The sequence below is a fragment of the Ovis aries genome, chromosome X, assembly GCF_016772045.2.
Source record: "Ovis aries strain OAR_USU_Benz2616 breed Rambouillet chromosome X, ARS-UI_Ramb_v3.0, whole genome shotgun sequence".
Taxonomy (NCBI): domain Eukaryota; kingdom Metazoa; phylum Chordata; class Mammalia; order Artiodactyla; family Bovidae; genus Ovis; species Ovis aries.
In genome coordinates this window covers 49266902-49282555 of record NC_056080.1, presented here as the reverse complement: position 1 = coordinate 49282555, position 15654 = coordinate 49266902, and the positions used below count along the sequence as shown (strand labels likewise).

The 15654-nt window shown below is 37.5% G+C and overlaps 1 protein-coding gene across 3 annotated transcripts in view; it reads left to right on the top strand.

The window, feature by feature from the left end:
* KLF8 (KLF transcription factor 8) overlaps window positions 1–13780 on the top strand; it is a 304726-nt gene extending 290946 nt beyond the window's left edge. For all 3 annotated transcript variants that reach the window (XM_027963669.2, XM_027963670.3, XM_060407374.1), the window contains one exon: window positions 7538–13780. In XM_027963669.2, the coding sequence (XP_027819470.2) occupies window positions 7538–7719 (182 nt within the window). In that variant the 3' untranslated portion in view covers window positions 7720–13780. The remainder of the gene's footprint in view (window positions 1–7537) is intronic.
* Window positions 13781–15654: the final 1874 nt, after the last annotated feature.

Below are 15654 nucleotides of genomic sequence, written 5' to 3'. Positions count from 1 at the left end.
TTCCCCATCTATTTCCTATGAAGTGATGGGACCAGATGCCATGATCTTCGTTTTCTGAATGTTGAGCTTTAAGCCAACTTCTTCACTCTCCACTTTAACTTTCATCAAGAGACTCTTTAGTTCCTTTCACTTTCTGCCATAAGGGTGCTGTCATCTGCATATCTGAGGTTATTGATATTTCTCCTGGCAATCTTGATTCCAGCTTGTGCTTCTTCCAGTCCAGCGTTTCTCATGATGTACTCGGCATAGAAGTTAAATAAGCAGGGTGACAATATACCACCTTGACATACTCCTTTTCCTATTTGGAACCAGTCTGTTTTTCCATGTCCAGTTCTAACTCTTATTTCCTGACCTGCATAAAGGTTTCTCAAGAGGCAGGTCAGGTGGTCTGGTATTCCCATTTCTTTCAGAATTTTCCACAGTGTATTGTGATCCACACAGTCAAAGGCTTTGGCATAGTCAATAAAGCAGAAATAGATGTGTTTCTGGAACTCTCTTGCTTTTTCTATGATCCAGTGGATGTTGGCAATTTGATCTCTGGTTCCTCTGCCTTTTCTAAAACCAGCTTGAACATCTGGAAGTTCACGGTTCACGTATTGCTGAAGCCTGGCTTGGAGAATTTTGAGCATTACTTTACTAGCATGTGAGATGAGTGCAATTGTGTGGTAGTTTGGGCATTCTTTGGCATTGCCTTTCTTTGGGATTGGAATGAAAACTGACCTTTTCCAGTCCTGTGGCCACTGCTGAGTTTTCCAAATTTTCTGGCATATTGAGTGTAGCACTTTCACAGCATCATCTTTCAGGATTTGAAACAGCTCAACTGGAATTCCATCACCTCCACTAGCTTTGTTCATAGTGATGCTTTCTAAGGCCCACTTGACTTCACATTCCAGGATGTTTGGCTCTAGGTGAGTGATCACACCATTGTGATCATGTCCAACTCTGTGTGACGTTATGGACGGTAGCCTGCCAAGTTTTTCTCTCCATGGGCTTTTTCAGGCAACAATACTTGAGCAGGTTGCCAAGCCCTCCTCTAGGAGATCTTTCCAATCCAAGGATTGGACCTACATCTCTTACATCTCTTGCATTGTCAGGCAGGTTCTTTACCACTAGTACCACCTGAGAAGACCTCTCAATCCATCCCTCCATTCTGTTTATCTATGCCTCCATTTTATTTCCAAAATTTTGGATCATCTTTACTCTCATTACTATGAATTATTTTTCAGGTGGAGTGAAAATATTTTTCAGGTATATTTCATTTGTTTGGTCGTATGGGTTTTAACTATATTCCTTTGCTTGATGCATATTTCTCTGCCTTTTCATTTTGTTTAATTTACTGTGTTTGAGGTCTCCTTTATTTAGGCTGGAAGTTCATAGTTCCTGTTACTTATGGAGTCTGCCCACAGTGTGTGGGCTTGGACCATGCCTTGTGGGGTTGCCCCCTTGAGGGGGACTGGTGCCTGTATTTTGGTGGATGCAACTGTATCTTGTCTCTCTGAAGGGTAATGCCATATCCAGTGGTGTGTTTTGGGGCGTCTGTTGGTGTGGTAGGGCTTTGGGTACTCTGTCTACTAATGGGCAACATTGTATTACTGTTTTGTATAGTTTTGCATTAAGTGTCTGACAGTAGATCTTGGTGGCCTTTGGGTTGGGCCTGGTCTTATTGTTGAAATGGAGGTCTTCAGGAGAACTCTTGCTGATTAACGTTGCATGGTGTCAAGAATTCTCTGGTGGTACAAAGTTCTGGAATTGGGTCTCCCACTTCAGAAGTTCAGGCCTGATCCTTTACTATAGCACCAAGGATCCACCAGCCACACAGCACAGAAGAGAAAAAGAAAGAAAGAGAGAAAAGGAGAAGAAAGAGTAAAATGAGGGATAAGGAAGTCAAACAAACAAAGAAAAGCATGGACAGATAAAACTCAAAGACAAAAGTTAAAAATAACACTAAACAGTCAAGAACTCCCAAAGAGGCTCACAGCCTCAGAAAAAGCAAAGAAGTTAGAAGAAAAGGACAAAACCAGGGACCAAAAAGGAAGAGAGCAATGAAACCAATAAAGAAAATCATAAGTGAAAATGAATGCTACAATCTAGATTAGCAAAAATACAAAGCCAAAACTATAGAAAAAATGCAACATAACAAAAAAGTACTGTAAATGAGAAAAATAAAATTTATTTTTAAAGTAAAATCATTTTAAAAGGAAAAATTAAGTAATTTTTCTTAAAAAAATGGAATAATAAAATAGCAACAGGACAATATAAAAAAGGAAAAAGACAAAAATAGAGAGAAGGAGAGTATTAGTAAGAAGAATGTCCTCCTATGTCCTCTGTTGTCCTCACCACACAGTGAACTCCAGTCAAACTGCCTACTCTTAAGTCCTCCAATATTTTTAGGAAGGTCTCTGGATATGCTGTGGGCACTGTGGGGCCAGCTCAGACTCAGATGTGGCCTAACTCCAACTTATACTTGCTTCCAAAGTCCACAATTGCCCCCTAAGTCCACAGACTCAAACTAATTGTGGGGATTTAATCTGGTGAACCTGAGGCTGCAGAAGTTATTTCCCTGCCTCTTCTCTGTCCACACAGCCCTATGCGCTCAGCTTTGGTTTTGCCCCACCTCTGCTTGTAGGCCGCCCTCCAGTGTCTTTTTCCTGTCCAGATAAGAAGGGGCAAAAGTGGCAGCTTATTTGGTCTCACTCACTCAGTTAGGCTGCAAATGGAGAGGTTTACAACAGACACAACTGGTGTGTGAGAGGAGTGCCTGTGGTGGCCAAGGCCTGCAAGAATTTGCTCCTGCCTGAATCAGGTCACAGGCTCCCCGAGGGGAACTGGCCCTATGTTGTGTGTCCCTTGGCCAAGCCAAGCTGTATAGCCTCCCAGAGAGGTGTGGGCAGTGAACTGCAGCTGCTCACAGCTTGATGATCCTGGCAACCACTGGAATCAGGACTGTAGTGGCATCTTTTCCCCTGCCTCGAGCACTTGAGCAGGCTTTGGTGGTGGCTAACTGGCTGGCATATCCCCCCTCTGGGATCTCAAACTTCAGTTGTATCTAGTTCTGCCTCCAGCAGTAATGCCAACCTTTGTGGTGGCCAGCCAGTTATCCCAGCTTTTGGCACTGCAGTCCACAGCTGCAGCTTGTCCCACCTATGGCACACACAAAGGTGAGGTCCTGTGATCTGTGTGGAGTTCAAGGGTCCCCATTACAATTATCTCTTGCCTCTGTGGTAGGCTCAGGCTTTTCCCTGGATTCCCTCAGCTGTGTCATACTAGCCCCCTCAGAGTATCTTCATGGCAGGCAACCCCCGTACTCTCCCTGTGTCTGACCTCTGAAGCCTGAGCCTCAGCACCCAATCCCCACGTGCCATGGCAAGTGTGCAAACAGTGTCTTGGGCTGGGATGTGCTAATCAACAATCGTCTCTGTGGTGAATTCTATCCATTTTGCCTTCCAAGCACCTGTTGCTGAGTTCCCCTTTAAGGTTCTGAAGCTTCTCTGTCCCCGCCCGTGAGGGGGTTTCTGAGTGTGTGGAAACTTTTCCTCCTTCATGGGTCCCTCCTTGGGATACAGGTCTCCATCCCAATTCCTTTGTCTCTTTTTTCAATCTTTATCTTTTGCCCTACTTCATTCTGTGGAGATTAGCTTGCCCTTTTGGAACTCTAGGGTCTTCTGCCAGAATTCAGAAGGTGTTCCACATGCAGATGTATTTTTGATGTATTTGTGGGCGGGAAGGTGATCTCCATGTCTTACTCCTCTACCATCTCGAAAATCCCCCGTGAGCTTTTTCAAGTGCTCTCCTGGGGCTATTAAAATAATCATGCAAATATTTTCTTTAATTTGGTAATGTGTTATATCCCATGAATTGATTTAAGTACACTGAACTATCCTTGCATCATCCTAGGGATAAGTCTAACTTGATCATGGTGCATAGTCCTTTTAATGTACTGTTGAATTCAGTTTGATAGGATTTTATTGAGGATTTTTGCATATGCAATCATCAAAAATATTGACCTATAGTTTTCTTATCTTGCACTTTGTTTGGTTTTGATATCAAAGTGATGCTGTCCTCATAGAATAAGTTTGGAGGTGTTTCCTCCTATCCCATGTTTTGGAAGATATTAAGAAGAATTAGTATAAATTCTTTGAATGTTTTGTAGAATTCATTTGTGAAGCATTCTGGTCCTGGGCTTTTCTTTGTTCAGAGATTTTTGATTACTGATTTAATCTCTTTATTTGTTATTGATCTATTCAGGCTTCCTGTTTCTTTTTAATTTACTTTTTGTATGTTATGTTTCTAGGAATTTATGCATTTCTTATAAGTTATCTAGTTTGTTGGCATATAGTTATTGGTAATTGTCTTTTCTGATCATTTTTATTTCTGATGCATCCATTGTAATATCTTTTATTTCTGATTTTATTTATTTCAGTCTTATGGTACATTTGCTCTAGTGTCTCCCATCAATTCACTAAATATTTTGAGTACCTATATGTGCCAGACAATAGCTTTGTACCCCTTGTAATCCATCTTGCATATCATGGCTAGATCATTTCAACATTCAACATGATCAAGTCATTTTTGAGTTTAAAAATGTTTAGTGTTGCACATTCCCCCTACCTCCAACCATTGCCTTCTGAAAAAGGCAGGGGGAGCTGTTTGTCATACCTGGAAAGAGTATCTTATCATTGACTTACAATTGGAATATGGTGATAAAAGAGCAAACTTATGGTTTATTTTGTTTTAAAATTCGTTATAGTCAATGCATCCCTCTTATTGCCTGTATTTAAGACAGACTATTCTCACTGTCCTCCTCTTTGGTATGTCACTCTATTTCATGCTAAATTTCAACTTCTTTAGTTTGACCTTTGTAATAAGGACCATCTCATGCAATTTCTGGAAAGATACTTTAGTATGGCTGACCCCATGCATCATTTATTGTACTTTTAACTGACTGGGTTGCTTTTTGCCTTCTGTTCTGCCCATCTAAAACCTACCCATGTGTCAAGATTAATGCTGTCACACTAGCCCACAGATTTTCTACCCTTGGAATTTTGTCACATAGCTAATATGTATAATTTATATTATGAATTAATTTCCCTATATATGTTTTGTTCTTCAGTGTCAGTGATGTACTAAAGAAGGCCATGAATTGTGCCACATGAAGTGTGTTGGCACAAACAGGAGCCAGTTCAATGACAATAAAAAGTAACAGCTTTTACAATAGGAAAAATCAGTCTCCTTGATGAATGCTGTAATCTGTGTATTCTAGACAATGAGCTCTTTTGATCAGAGGGTCTCACTGCTTTACAAGTCAAATTTTCTTCATTTTATTGTAAAGAATATAGAAGTTCTCAGGAGAAATTCTTAAGATATTGCAGCAAAATTTATAGCAATGTGATACCTGGGTGGTGTGGTGATGGAATATAATTCTAGAGACCAAATTGAAATCCCATTTACATACTCTCAATATCACCTGCAGTCTCATTCTCCTTCCTGCTGTTGATAATTTGGTGTGTCATCTTCCAGATCTTCTCTCTTTGGTTTGTGTGTGTGTGTGTATGTGTCAGAAAGAGGGAGAGGAATAGAAGGAAATAGCAAGAGAAACAGACACAGAGACACAGAGGTAGATAGTTTGAAGAAATATAAATGAGATCCTACTGTGCATGTGTGTGTGTGTAATGCTTAACTATTCAGTAACTTTTTCTTTTCATTTTACAACATTTGATTGTCCATCTTTTGTTTTCAATACCTCCAACTCTTATCTCATTATTCTTAACAGCTAATGTACCAATGTCTGAATATTGAAATTATCAGTAATTGGTATCAAATAATTGGTATTAATACTGAAATTATCAGTAATTTGAATGAATCCTCAAAATGTTGCCTTGGTATTTGCCACAACTGTGAGTCAGAGTGAATGTCATTCTGTTGCCCATTATTTGAAAGTTGCACAGTTAATTAAATTAGTAAGCACTTGGAAAGACTGGTAAGTGTTGAGCAGTAAGCTGAAAAACAACATATGCAAACCAGATTGCCACTAGAATTTACTACAACATAAAATAAAATACTCTGGAGCATTTATAAGGAGAAAGGGAAGAATGAGCTAGAGTAAGACAAACCATTAAAATACCAATGCATTTGAGCTTCCCTGGGGGTCCAGTGGATAAGAATCCACCTGCCAATGCAGGGACACAGATTTGATCCCTGGTCCAGGAAGATCTCACATGCAACTAAGCCCAAGAGCCACAACTACTGAAGCCCATGCACTATAGGGCCTGTGCTTCATAACAAGAGAAGCCACCTCAATGAGAACACATCACAACAAAGAGTAGCCCCTGCTCACCACAGCTAGAGAAAGTCCATGTGCAGCAACAAAGACCCAGCACAGCCAAAAATAAATAAATAAAAATTTTTATAACTAATGCAAACAATGCATTGTGAATCTTCCTTGTCACTTATTTATGATTATAGGATTATCATGGTCATTATAGAAGATGGGAAATAGACAAGCACATTAAAAGGAAAACAGTCATTACCCTAATCCTATGACCTTAACCATAGTTAATATTTATTTTTTGTTATATAGCTTATCTTTCTACTTTAAAATTTTTATTATAAGATACAATATCAAAAAAAGATACAATATCATGATTTTTAAAACATTCCAACAATACAGAAAGGTGCAAAGTAAAAAAAGAAATTCCTCTTCTCATTCTCATTCTCACCTTCTGGGTATTCACTTACTATTAATTCCTCTCATAATCGACATTTAAGTGTATTGATCTTGCCTTTTTTCTGAGTATATAAATATGTGTTAGGTGATATATACACAACTATGGGAGTCATATTGTGTTAATGTTCTTTATATAACTTTTTTCACTTAATTGTATATATATTCATATATATATGAGCATATATATTCAATATATAGCCCAAGTGCATCTCTTTCAAATAGTTTGACTTGACACTTCTCCTCACCCCATTCCATGCCATTGAGTTTCTGATCTTTCACAGAGAAAGGTCTTAGCTGAGATTCCATTCCAGTGAATCACACATTCTTTCTGTGTGTATGGTTCTATTTCAGATCATTTGTTGGGAAGTATTAGGGAAGGAAATATAGTTACTACCATGTGGTATACTGGAAAATATCAATGATTTGGCTTTGGATCTCAGTTTCATCATTTATTGCCTGTGTTTAAAAGATAAAATGTTTCAAACAACCTTGTGAGATATTTTTATCCCTCTTAAGAGATGAGAAAACAGAGACTCAGCCAGGGAGAAATGACTTATTTAAGGTCACACAGCTAGTATGTATTATAGCCAGGATTTAAACAAAGGCCAGTTTGAGGCACAGCCTATGTGTTTTCCTTTCAACCATCGTGGCTTTTCTTTGGGACTCCAGTATAAGTGAAGGAGAAAAGTCTTTAAAGTGATTGCTTATGTTTTTGACCAAAGCCTTAATAAAAGGTTATGTACTCTGTTATCTTTGCAGTATCCAAACGTCTCTTATCTGACTTCTTTTGTTTTGTCATATTTCCTTTTTTAGGAGAGAAGCCTTATAAATGCACTTGGGATGGTTGCTCCTGGAAATTTGCTCGCTCAGATGAGCTCACCCGCCATTTCCGCAAGCACACAGGCATCAAGCCTTTCCGGTGCACAGACTGCAATCGTAGCTTTTCTCGCTCTGACCACCTGTCTCTGCACCGCCGGCGCCATGACACCGTGTAAGCGGTACAGACTGCACTAGAAGAGCTGCACTGGTCTCTTTTGTGCACACGCCCGTGTCCTATAAGATCATGACCATCTTTTCCTCTTTGACTCAGCTTGCCTGTGGGATGGGATACAGCTCACTAACCCAGACTGACGAGACTGGAAGAAAAGATAGCTGATCTCTCATGGAGACTCCTTATATTCCATCTTCATTTCTTCCCTATCTCATCCCCAATTTTTTTCAACCTCCACATGGGTTGAATTCCAGTGTGGCACCCATGGTTGCCCCCTCCCCTTCCCGTTATGAGATAGGACACTTTTCCTACAATAAGAAAACCGGAATCAAATTCAAGGCTGTGAACAAACATGTGCTGCTTTTTTTCTTATTTTTCTCTTGTTTTATAGAATTCTTATCCATATTTTTGAATCAATATATTAGTGTGGTTGGTAGTGTCCTAAAATGACTTTTTTCAAGTTCCCAAGCAAAAGAGGGCATAACATTGTAGTTGGTTGATAAGATTTACAGGTATTTGGGTCCTGAGTATAGGGCACATTCTTGGTGAATAAACTGATTCTACCAAACTCAAAGATTGTGTAAAACCAATCCTATTTGTTCTTACATTTTGGTTTTCAGACAGTGCTGGTGCTTCTTGCTTCTTTAGTCCATCAAAGGGAACGAAAGGATCTTCTTGTCCTCCTTTTCATCCTCTTCTTCCTCCTCCTCCTTCAGGATTAAAGATTTTTCTGCACAGTCACATTCTTTGTTATGTTAAACTTGGACGAAATTTTCAAAGCACACACTAACATGCCAGTATGGAAAAATAAATGTTCCAAGAGGGTAAATTGGGCAGTGATAGGAACAAGTAGATCCAAGATGACCCTGTAAACAGAGGGGGACTTTCCTTGTATAGGATATCAAAAGTGCTGTAATCACAAGCCTCATTCAAATAACAATCTGTTGAGACAGTGTCTTGAGGTGATAGCTGTACTGTTTATTCTTCTGTTTATATAAAACTACTGTTATGAACATACTGCATGATAAAAAAAAATGACACAGTGGGGCCATGTTACGCAGAGGTGAGAGGTTAGAAGAAAAAATGTGTTAATTCCATGGTTATTAACATGCATTCCTGTATGTTTCAAATGGAATACAAGAGGCTTTTAGTGAAAAGTATTAATAGCAAACAGAAAGAAATTTGATGTTTTACAACTGCTGTGAACATCTAAGACATTTCTTTTATCCATTATAGCAAGTTGCATAATATACACCCTTGGTTACCTAATCAGACTGCTTTATTATAATGTCTGGGACATAAAACCCTCTGTTTCAGGCGCTGGACCTCAGATCTACCCCCACATGGCAAATTTCCTCTCCCAGAGTGGGGAGGGGGGAGAGCTTTTAATCACTTAATTGTGAACACAGCTTCTCTCCTGGAAAAGATTCTCTTCATATGGTATCCCCTTTCCTTGGTAGATATTTAAGCAGTCTCTCTTGAATACTTTAGGCTACCTCCCAAAGCCATTTATTCTGACTAAATTATAGAATTCTAGTACCAAGAAGGGATCCTATCAGGTATATAGTCCTACCCATCATTAATGTTTTGCAGATGAGACAAATATGGGTCAGATTTCTTCCCAAGATGTTTCTTTGAGGTTTTATAGACCAGCACACTCATTCTACCAAGGATCACATTATTAAACCAAATTTTAAAAATTTACATGATTGGTTTCAGTATTTGTCTAATTTTATATGTTATGCTTCAGAAAAATTTAAGCCACTTACAGAATAATTTACAGTTGAATAAATGATAAGTAAGCTGTGCTTATAGTCATTGATATGTAACTTTAGGCACACAATTTTTCTATTCTTAACACTTTCTATAATATCTCAGGTTTGATTTACGTCATTTCAAGCTACAGTGTCTTTCCAGACCATAAATCCTAATAAATTCAAGGACTACCTGTAATTTTCAAAATGATATGTAGATTTTTGCTATTTTAGCCTTGTTATTTTGATATAGGTTTTCCCTTAACTTTTGGTTGCAAGTTCCACACTACAGACTAATTGTTAAAGCATAGGGAGTATCTCCCTCTGCAGCTGTAAGACAGGTTGTTAAAGGTGAAACTTACATTGTTAAAGTTACCATCATACATAAGTTAAGCTTATAATTGAGTAGTTGATATGGTATTTCACAGTAGAATCCAAAGACATACTCTGTCTCCAGAGTTTGGATTTGAGACTTCTTTTCAGAGTTTGTAACTGACCTGTGCCCCTCAGACCTCAAAATCTTTTGCATTGGAGCATATGATCTATTTGTAAATAAATACCATGTTCAAATCCTACTAACTAGGATATTTAACTAGGATTCCAAATATTGGTATCCCAGACATCTTTAAGCTTTTATTCAAATTTTCCCTGCAAAGTAATGAAGGACTTTATTAATGATTTATTAATTGTGTATGGACAGGAAAATATTCTAATCCTATTTTCATTGTCCTCTTCCCTCCAAATAATGATAAAATCTTTACAAATTATTTATATATTCTATAGGAAATATATAAAAATTCATTAAGAATACTTCATGAAGTACAGCTACTCAAATACAATATAGTGCTGTACCACACCAAGAGCACATAGAACTTTGCTAAATAAATGTGGAAAAGAACTGTCTCTCAAAGGTAGCATTTGGAACTTATTGAATTTACTGAGCCCACACCAGCAAACTACCATTATGTTAATGGTTGCTTACGGCGTGGAAAATGGCATTGTTTGATAGGGTTGAATAATATCTTGGGGTTTGTTGCAGTGGAATTCGTCCATTTGTAGATGATTGGCAGTTGAACATTACTATTGATAATTATTATTGGAAAATTCAGGAAAAAATATTAAGAATATGAACAGCTGAGTACATTAAGTAGAGTGAATTATGTATGGGCAAGACAGAAAGGTTTGTAAGAATAACTTCTTCTTAAATAAACTTTTTATTTTAAAACAGTTTTAGATTTATAGAAAAATTGTGACAATTGTACAGAGTTTCCCTATACCACAAGCCCAGTTTTCCCTATTAGCATCTTTCATTAGAATGATATATTTGTTGCAATTAATGAAGTAATGATGATACATTACTATTAACTAAAATCTAAACTTTATTCAGATTTTCTTAGTTTTTACCTAATATCATTTTTCTGTTCCAGCATCCATTCAGGATACCACATCACATTTAGTAGTCATAGCTCCTCAGGCTTCTTTAGGTTGTGACAATTTTTCAGACTCTCCTTGTTTCCTATGACCTTGACAGTTTTGAGGAGCCCCTAAATTAATATCTAATATCTAAATTATTTTTCATGATTAAACTGAGCTTACAGATTTGGAGGATTAGGATCACAAAGTTGAACTGCCATTTTCTATACATATTAACATGACACATACTCTTGATGTTAATCTTGATCATATGGCTGAGATATTGTTTGTCAGTTTTTTCCTCTGTCCCACCTTAAATACTGTACTCTTTGGAAGGGAATCACTATGTACAGCCTACACTTAAGGAGTGGTTAGCTGTGCACTACATCATTGAGAGTGAGTACATAATTATTGGGAATTCTGCATAGGAGATTTGTCTCTTCTCCCTCATTTATTTATGTATCCAATCATTTACTGGTATCACTATGGACTCATGGATATTTATTTTGTACTTTGGGTTATAATCCGATACAACTTATTTTGTTTCTCAAATAGTTCCAGCTTTGACCATTGGGCACTCTTTTGGCTTGACTTTCATGTACTTTTGACATACCTCATCATTTTTTTTAGGACACCTTTATTTTGTAGCACTACATGATGCTCCAAGTTCATCTTATATACATATATATATATATATATTTCCCAATTCTATAATCAACCATTTCTTTAAGGAGTCCTGGTTTCTGTTAATGGAAAATTGTTAGAAATCAAGATCTGGGCATTAGGTATACTTATTGCTACAATTGTCTTGTTGCTTCTAGGTCATTTCAGCTGATAGAGCAAGGAAATATATGCATATATACTAACCCATGTATATCTAGGTATACATACATGTATCTATAGATAGTTCTGTATGTAATCATCCATATCTTTATTAAGTTAAACATGAGTTCATACTGAGTATCCAACTCCAATCCATTACCACATGGATCATCTTATCCTTTGTTTGCTATTAGTTTAACCTTTGTTTACTCTGACCTTCCACTCCAACAGTGAGAAATCTGGCTCCCACACTTTGCCATCTACTTATTTAATTGCTCAGTTCCAGAGTACCTGTATAGTGGTATCTGAATTGTTTACTTGTATAGCTATGGAAACACCTAGAGCTCAGTGCTCATGTACATGATAGAACATTTTTAGAACTCCAACAGTTCTTTGAAACAAAGTAATCTGCAAAATTCAGAAATTAGTGATTTCTATGACCTGAGTTCCAGGAACTTGGGGTATATCCTTCTCTCAAAAGGTTTTTTTAAGAACCAGATCATTTGGAATCTACCTAATCTTTAATAAGCCAAGGGAAATTATTGATCTTCCATAATGTGCTGATACCTACATAGAAGTATGTACACTGAAGAAAGTGGATGTGCCCAATTTAAAGAAACATTTAGCACTATCTTTTCTCACTGAAAAATATGGCTCTGTGACAATAGAGGTGCTACCCTGTTATCTCTCCCATATTTTCTCGTCTCTCACTTTACTGACCTTAGGCAAGTCACATCACCTCTTTGTGCCTCAGTTAACCCATCTGTAAAATGGGGATCCAAATAGCTACCTCACAGGAATGTTGTGAGGATTATCATTAATGGATGTTGGCAAAAATGAAAAGTGATGCGTAAATAAACAACAAAGTATTATGATTACCACTATGATGATAATTATAGTACTCTATATTTACCCTAGAAGAAGGAGAGGATTAAGCTTTCTGGATGATAAAGAGCTAAATTTGAGTCAATAACAAGGATAATTGAAGAGTGGTCACTGGAAACAATATTATCTCTTCCTCTCAATTTCCCTACATTCTACTAATTGCTAACTATAGGATTCTCACCTGTTTCTATACTCAAAGCATATTAGGGTCTAAAGGAATTAAGTAGGCCAAATCCATTGCTTTAAAATCTGTATTATTCCCCTACCCTCACTCTGGACCACATTATATGTCACCTTGTCAGAAGTACAGAGGAAATTTACTACAACCTTTCAAACCATGGCCAGTCCAGCTTCACCAGTTGCATTTTATCTTTCCACACTTACTATATTATGAACAGTATAGGTAGAAGGGAAATGGGGTGGGGTGGTTGGGCTGGGAGTGGAATGGAAGAGGATAGAATTTTCACTAGTGACTGGATATTTCTTTGATTCTCAAATACTGATTTTACCTCCCATTTCTTTTCTGGTTGAGTGTTGGAGACAGGGGGAGAGACACTATCCTATTAAGAAACTCTCCTTCCTTTCCAGTAGATGTTTCCCAGGATCAGTACAGATAGTTGTTTTGGACATTATAACTGTTGTATATGTGCTGTTTTCATTGTATTTCTGAATAAACAGAGGAAGAGAATCCCTAGTGGTTTTCATCTTTGTTTTTTCGACAGGGGGACACAGTAGGTAAACAGTGCCAGAAACTGACTCTTCATTTTTGTGTTGAGGAAAGGAGCCTGCAGTGAAATGATTGAGTTTTTTTGTAATTTTTATTTAAAGAAATTATAGAATAGTATATTATTAAGTTTTAATCTTTATAACTCCTATATCTGGGCCTCATTATTTCAGTGATTTAGAGAAACACCCTGGTTTTTTTTCCCCTCTATTTTATACTACTTCTTGTTCCAGAGGCACGGTTTTGAGCCTAGCATCATGAGCAATCTCTCATACACAAGTCTGTTGGGGCCCCAGAAATACTAAAATACTGCCTCAGTTATCATGGTCACTTGGAGATTACTCTGTTTTAACCCAATGGGACTTTTCCTCTGTGACATCCAGGCAGGGTGTGTGCTTGGGAAATAAGCAATCTTGTTATGTTTAATTATTGTATTTTATAACTAATAAATTTTTTAACCTTGAGAATCCATGGCTATTATCTTGACTTTGTCTTCATTTTACTTTTCTACAACATGACATGGCACAAGTAGATCATTTTTTCCCTTAACTGGGTAAAGTTGGAAGCTGGGCTATCTTAAACACAATAATTTCTCTGCTTAAGAACATGAAGCCCTCCACATTCTTGAGATTGTATCAGCATGTCCCTGAAAAGGACTGAATGGAGACTGTGCCCCGTTTATATATTTCTTACAGTGAATCACCCTGTGTGGTACAGACTTAGCTGGTTAGGTTTCCTTGCCCATCTCTGTTCCTTTACTATCTTGTTTGCTTTTTCCTAAGAAGGAATTCAGGAGAGAAGGGTATTTGGACAATTTTAAACTCCAGAGCTACTTAAGTACAAATACCACACCTGGGTAGGGGATATGGGAAGCTCCCTTGTCTGTGGTCTATGGACCCTGCTTTGGAAAACTTTCTATTTTAGAGAGATGCTGGGAAAGAGGTAAAGAGGAGGACATCCTGTGAGAGAGTAAGATCAAGAGCTAGAAGAACAGATTGAAGAGTAACTATTCTTGGAGCTGACAGAAAGGGATTTTCACTACAAATGATATAAAACAAGGAATCTCAGGCTTTATAAGTTTCCCAATAATATTTTTAACTCATTTATTTATTATGAGAGTCACTGTCATCCCTTTGATTTAAAAGCATCATCAACTCGATGCTACAAATATATTGACAGAAAAACTATCAATAATACAGAATCTTTGCTGGTTGCTACACAGATGAATAAAACACCACTTCTCTCAAGAAATTAACTCCCTAATAGGGAATACCGTCATGAAAAGAAACACAATAATGCTTTCTCTCATAATAGATATATGTTCAAAATTGCTAAAAATTAAAAATATTTGAATAGTAAAAATACCATAAACAGTTGAAAGACATCCAAATATAACACAGGATTTATGTCTAGCACATATTAAAAAATCATACAAGTAATAGAATAAAAAATTAATCACAGATTGTATATAGTCAATAAACATAAAAAAGATGTTTCACATCACTACTAATCATGGAAATTAGATTTTTAAAAAATGAAATAATGTCATTTGCAGCAACATGGATGGACCTAGAGATTGTCATACTGAGTGAAATAATTCAGATAAAGAAAAAAATCTTAAATGATATAGCTTATATGTGAAATTTAATAATAAGATAAAAATGAACTTATTTACAAAATAGAGTCACAGATGTAGAAAACAAACATGATTTCCAGGGGCAAAAGAGAGGATAGATAAACTGAAAATGTAGTTGACATATCAGTTCAGTTCAGTTGAGTCTCTCAGTCGTGTCTGACTCTTTGCAACCCCATGAATCGCAGCACACCAGGCCTCCCTGTTCATCACCATCTCCCAGAGTTCACTCAGACTCATGTCCATCGAGTCCGTGATGCCATCCAGCCATCTCATCCTCTGTCGTCCCCTTCTTCTCCTGCCCCCAGTCCCTCCCAGCATCAGAGTCTTTTCCAATGAGTCAACTCTTCACATGAGGTAGCCAAAGCATTGGAGTTTCAGCTTCAGGATCATTCCTTCCAATGAACACCCACGGCTGATCTCCTTCAGAATGGACTGGTTGGATCTCCTTGCAGTCCAAGAGTCTTCTCCAACACCACAGTTCAAAAGCATCAATTCTTTGGTGCTCAGCTTTCTTCACAGTCCAACTCTCACATCCATACATGACCACAGGAAAAACCATAGCCTTGACTAGACGGATCTTTGTTGGCAAAGTAATGTCTCTGCTTTTTAGTATATTATTTAGGTTGGTCATAACTTTCCTCCAAGCAGTAAGCGTCTTTTAATTTCATGGCTGCAGTCACCATCTGCAGTAATTTTGGAGCCCCC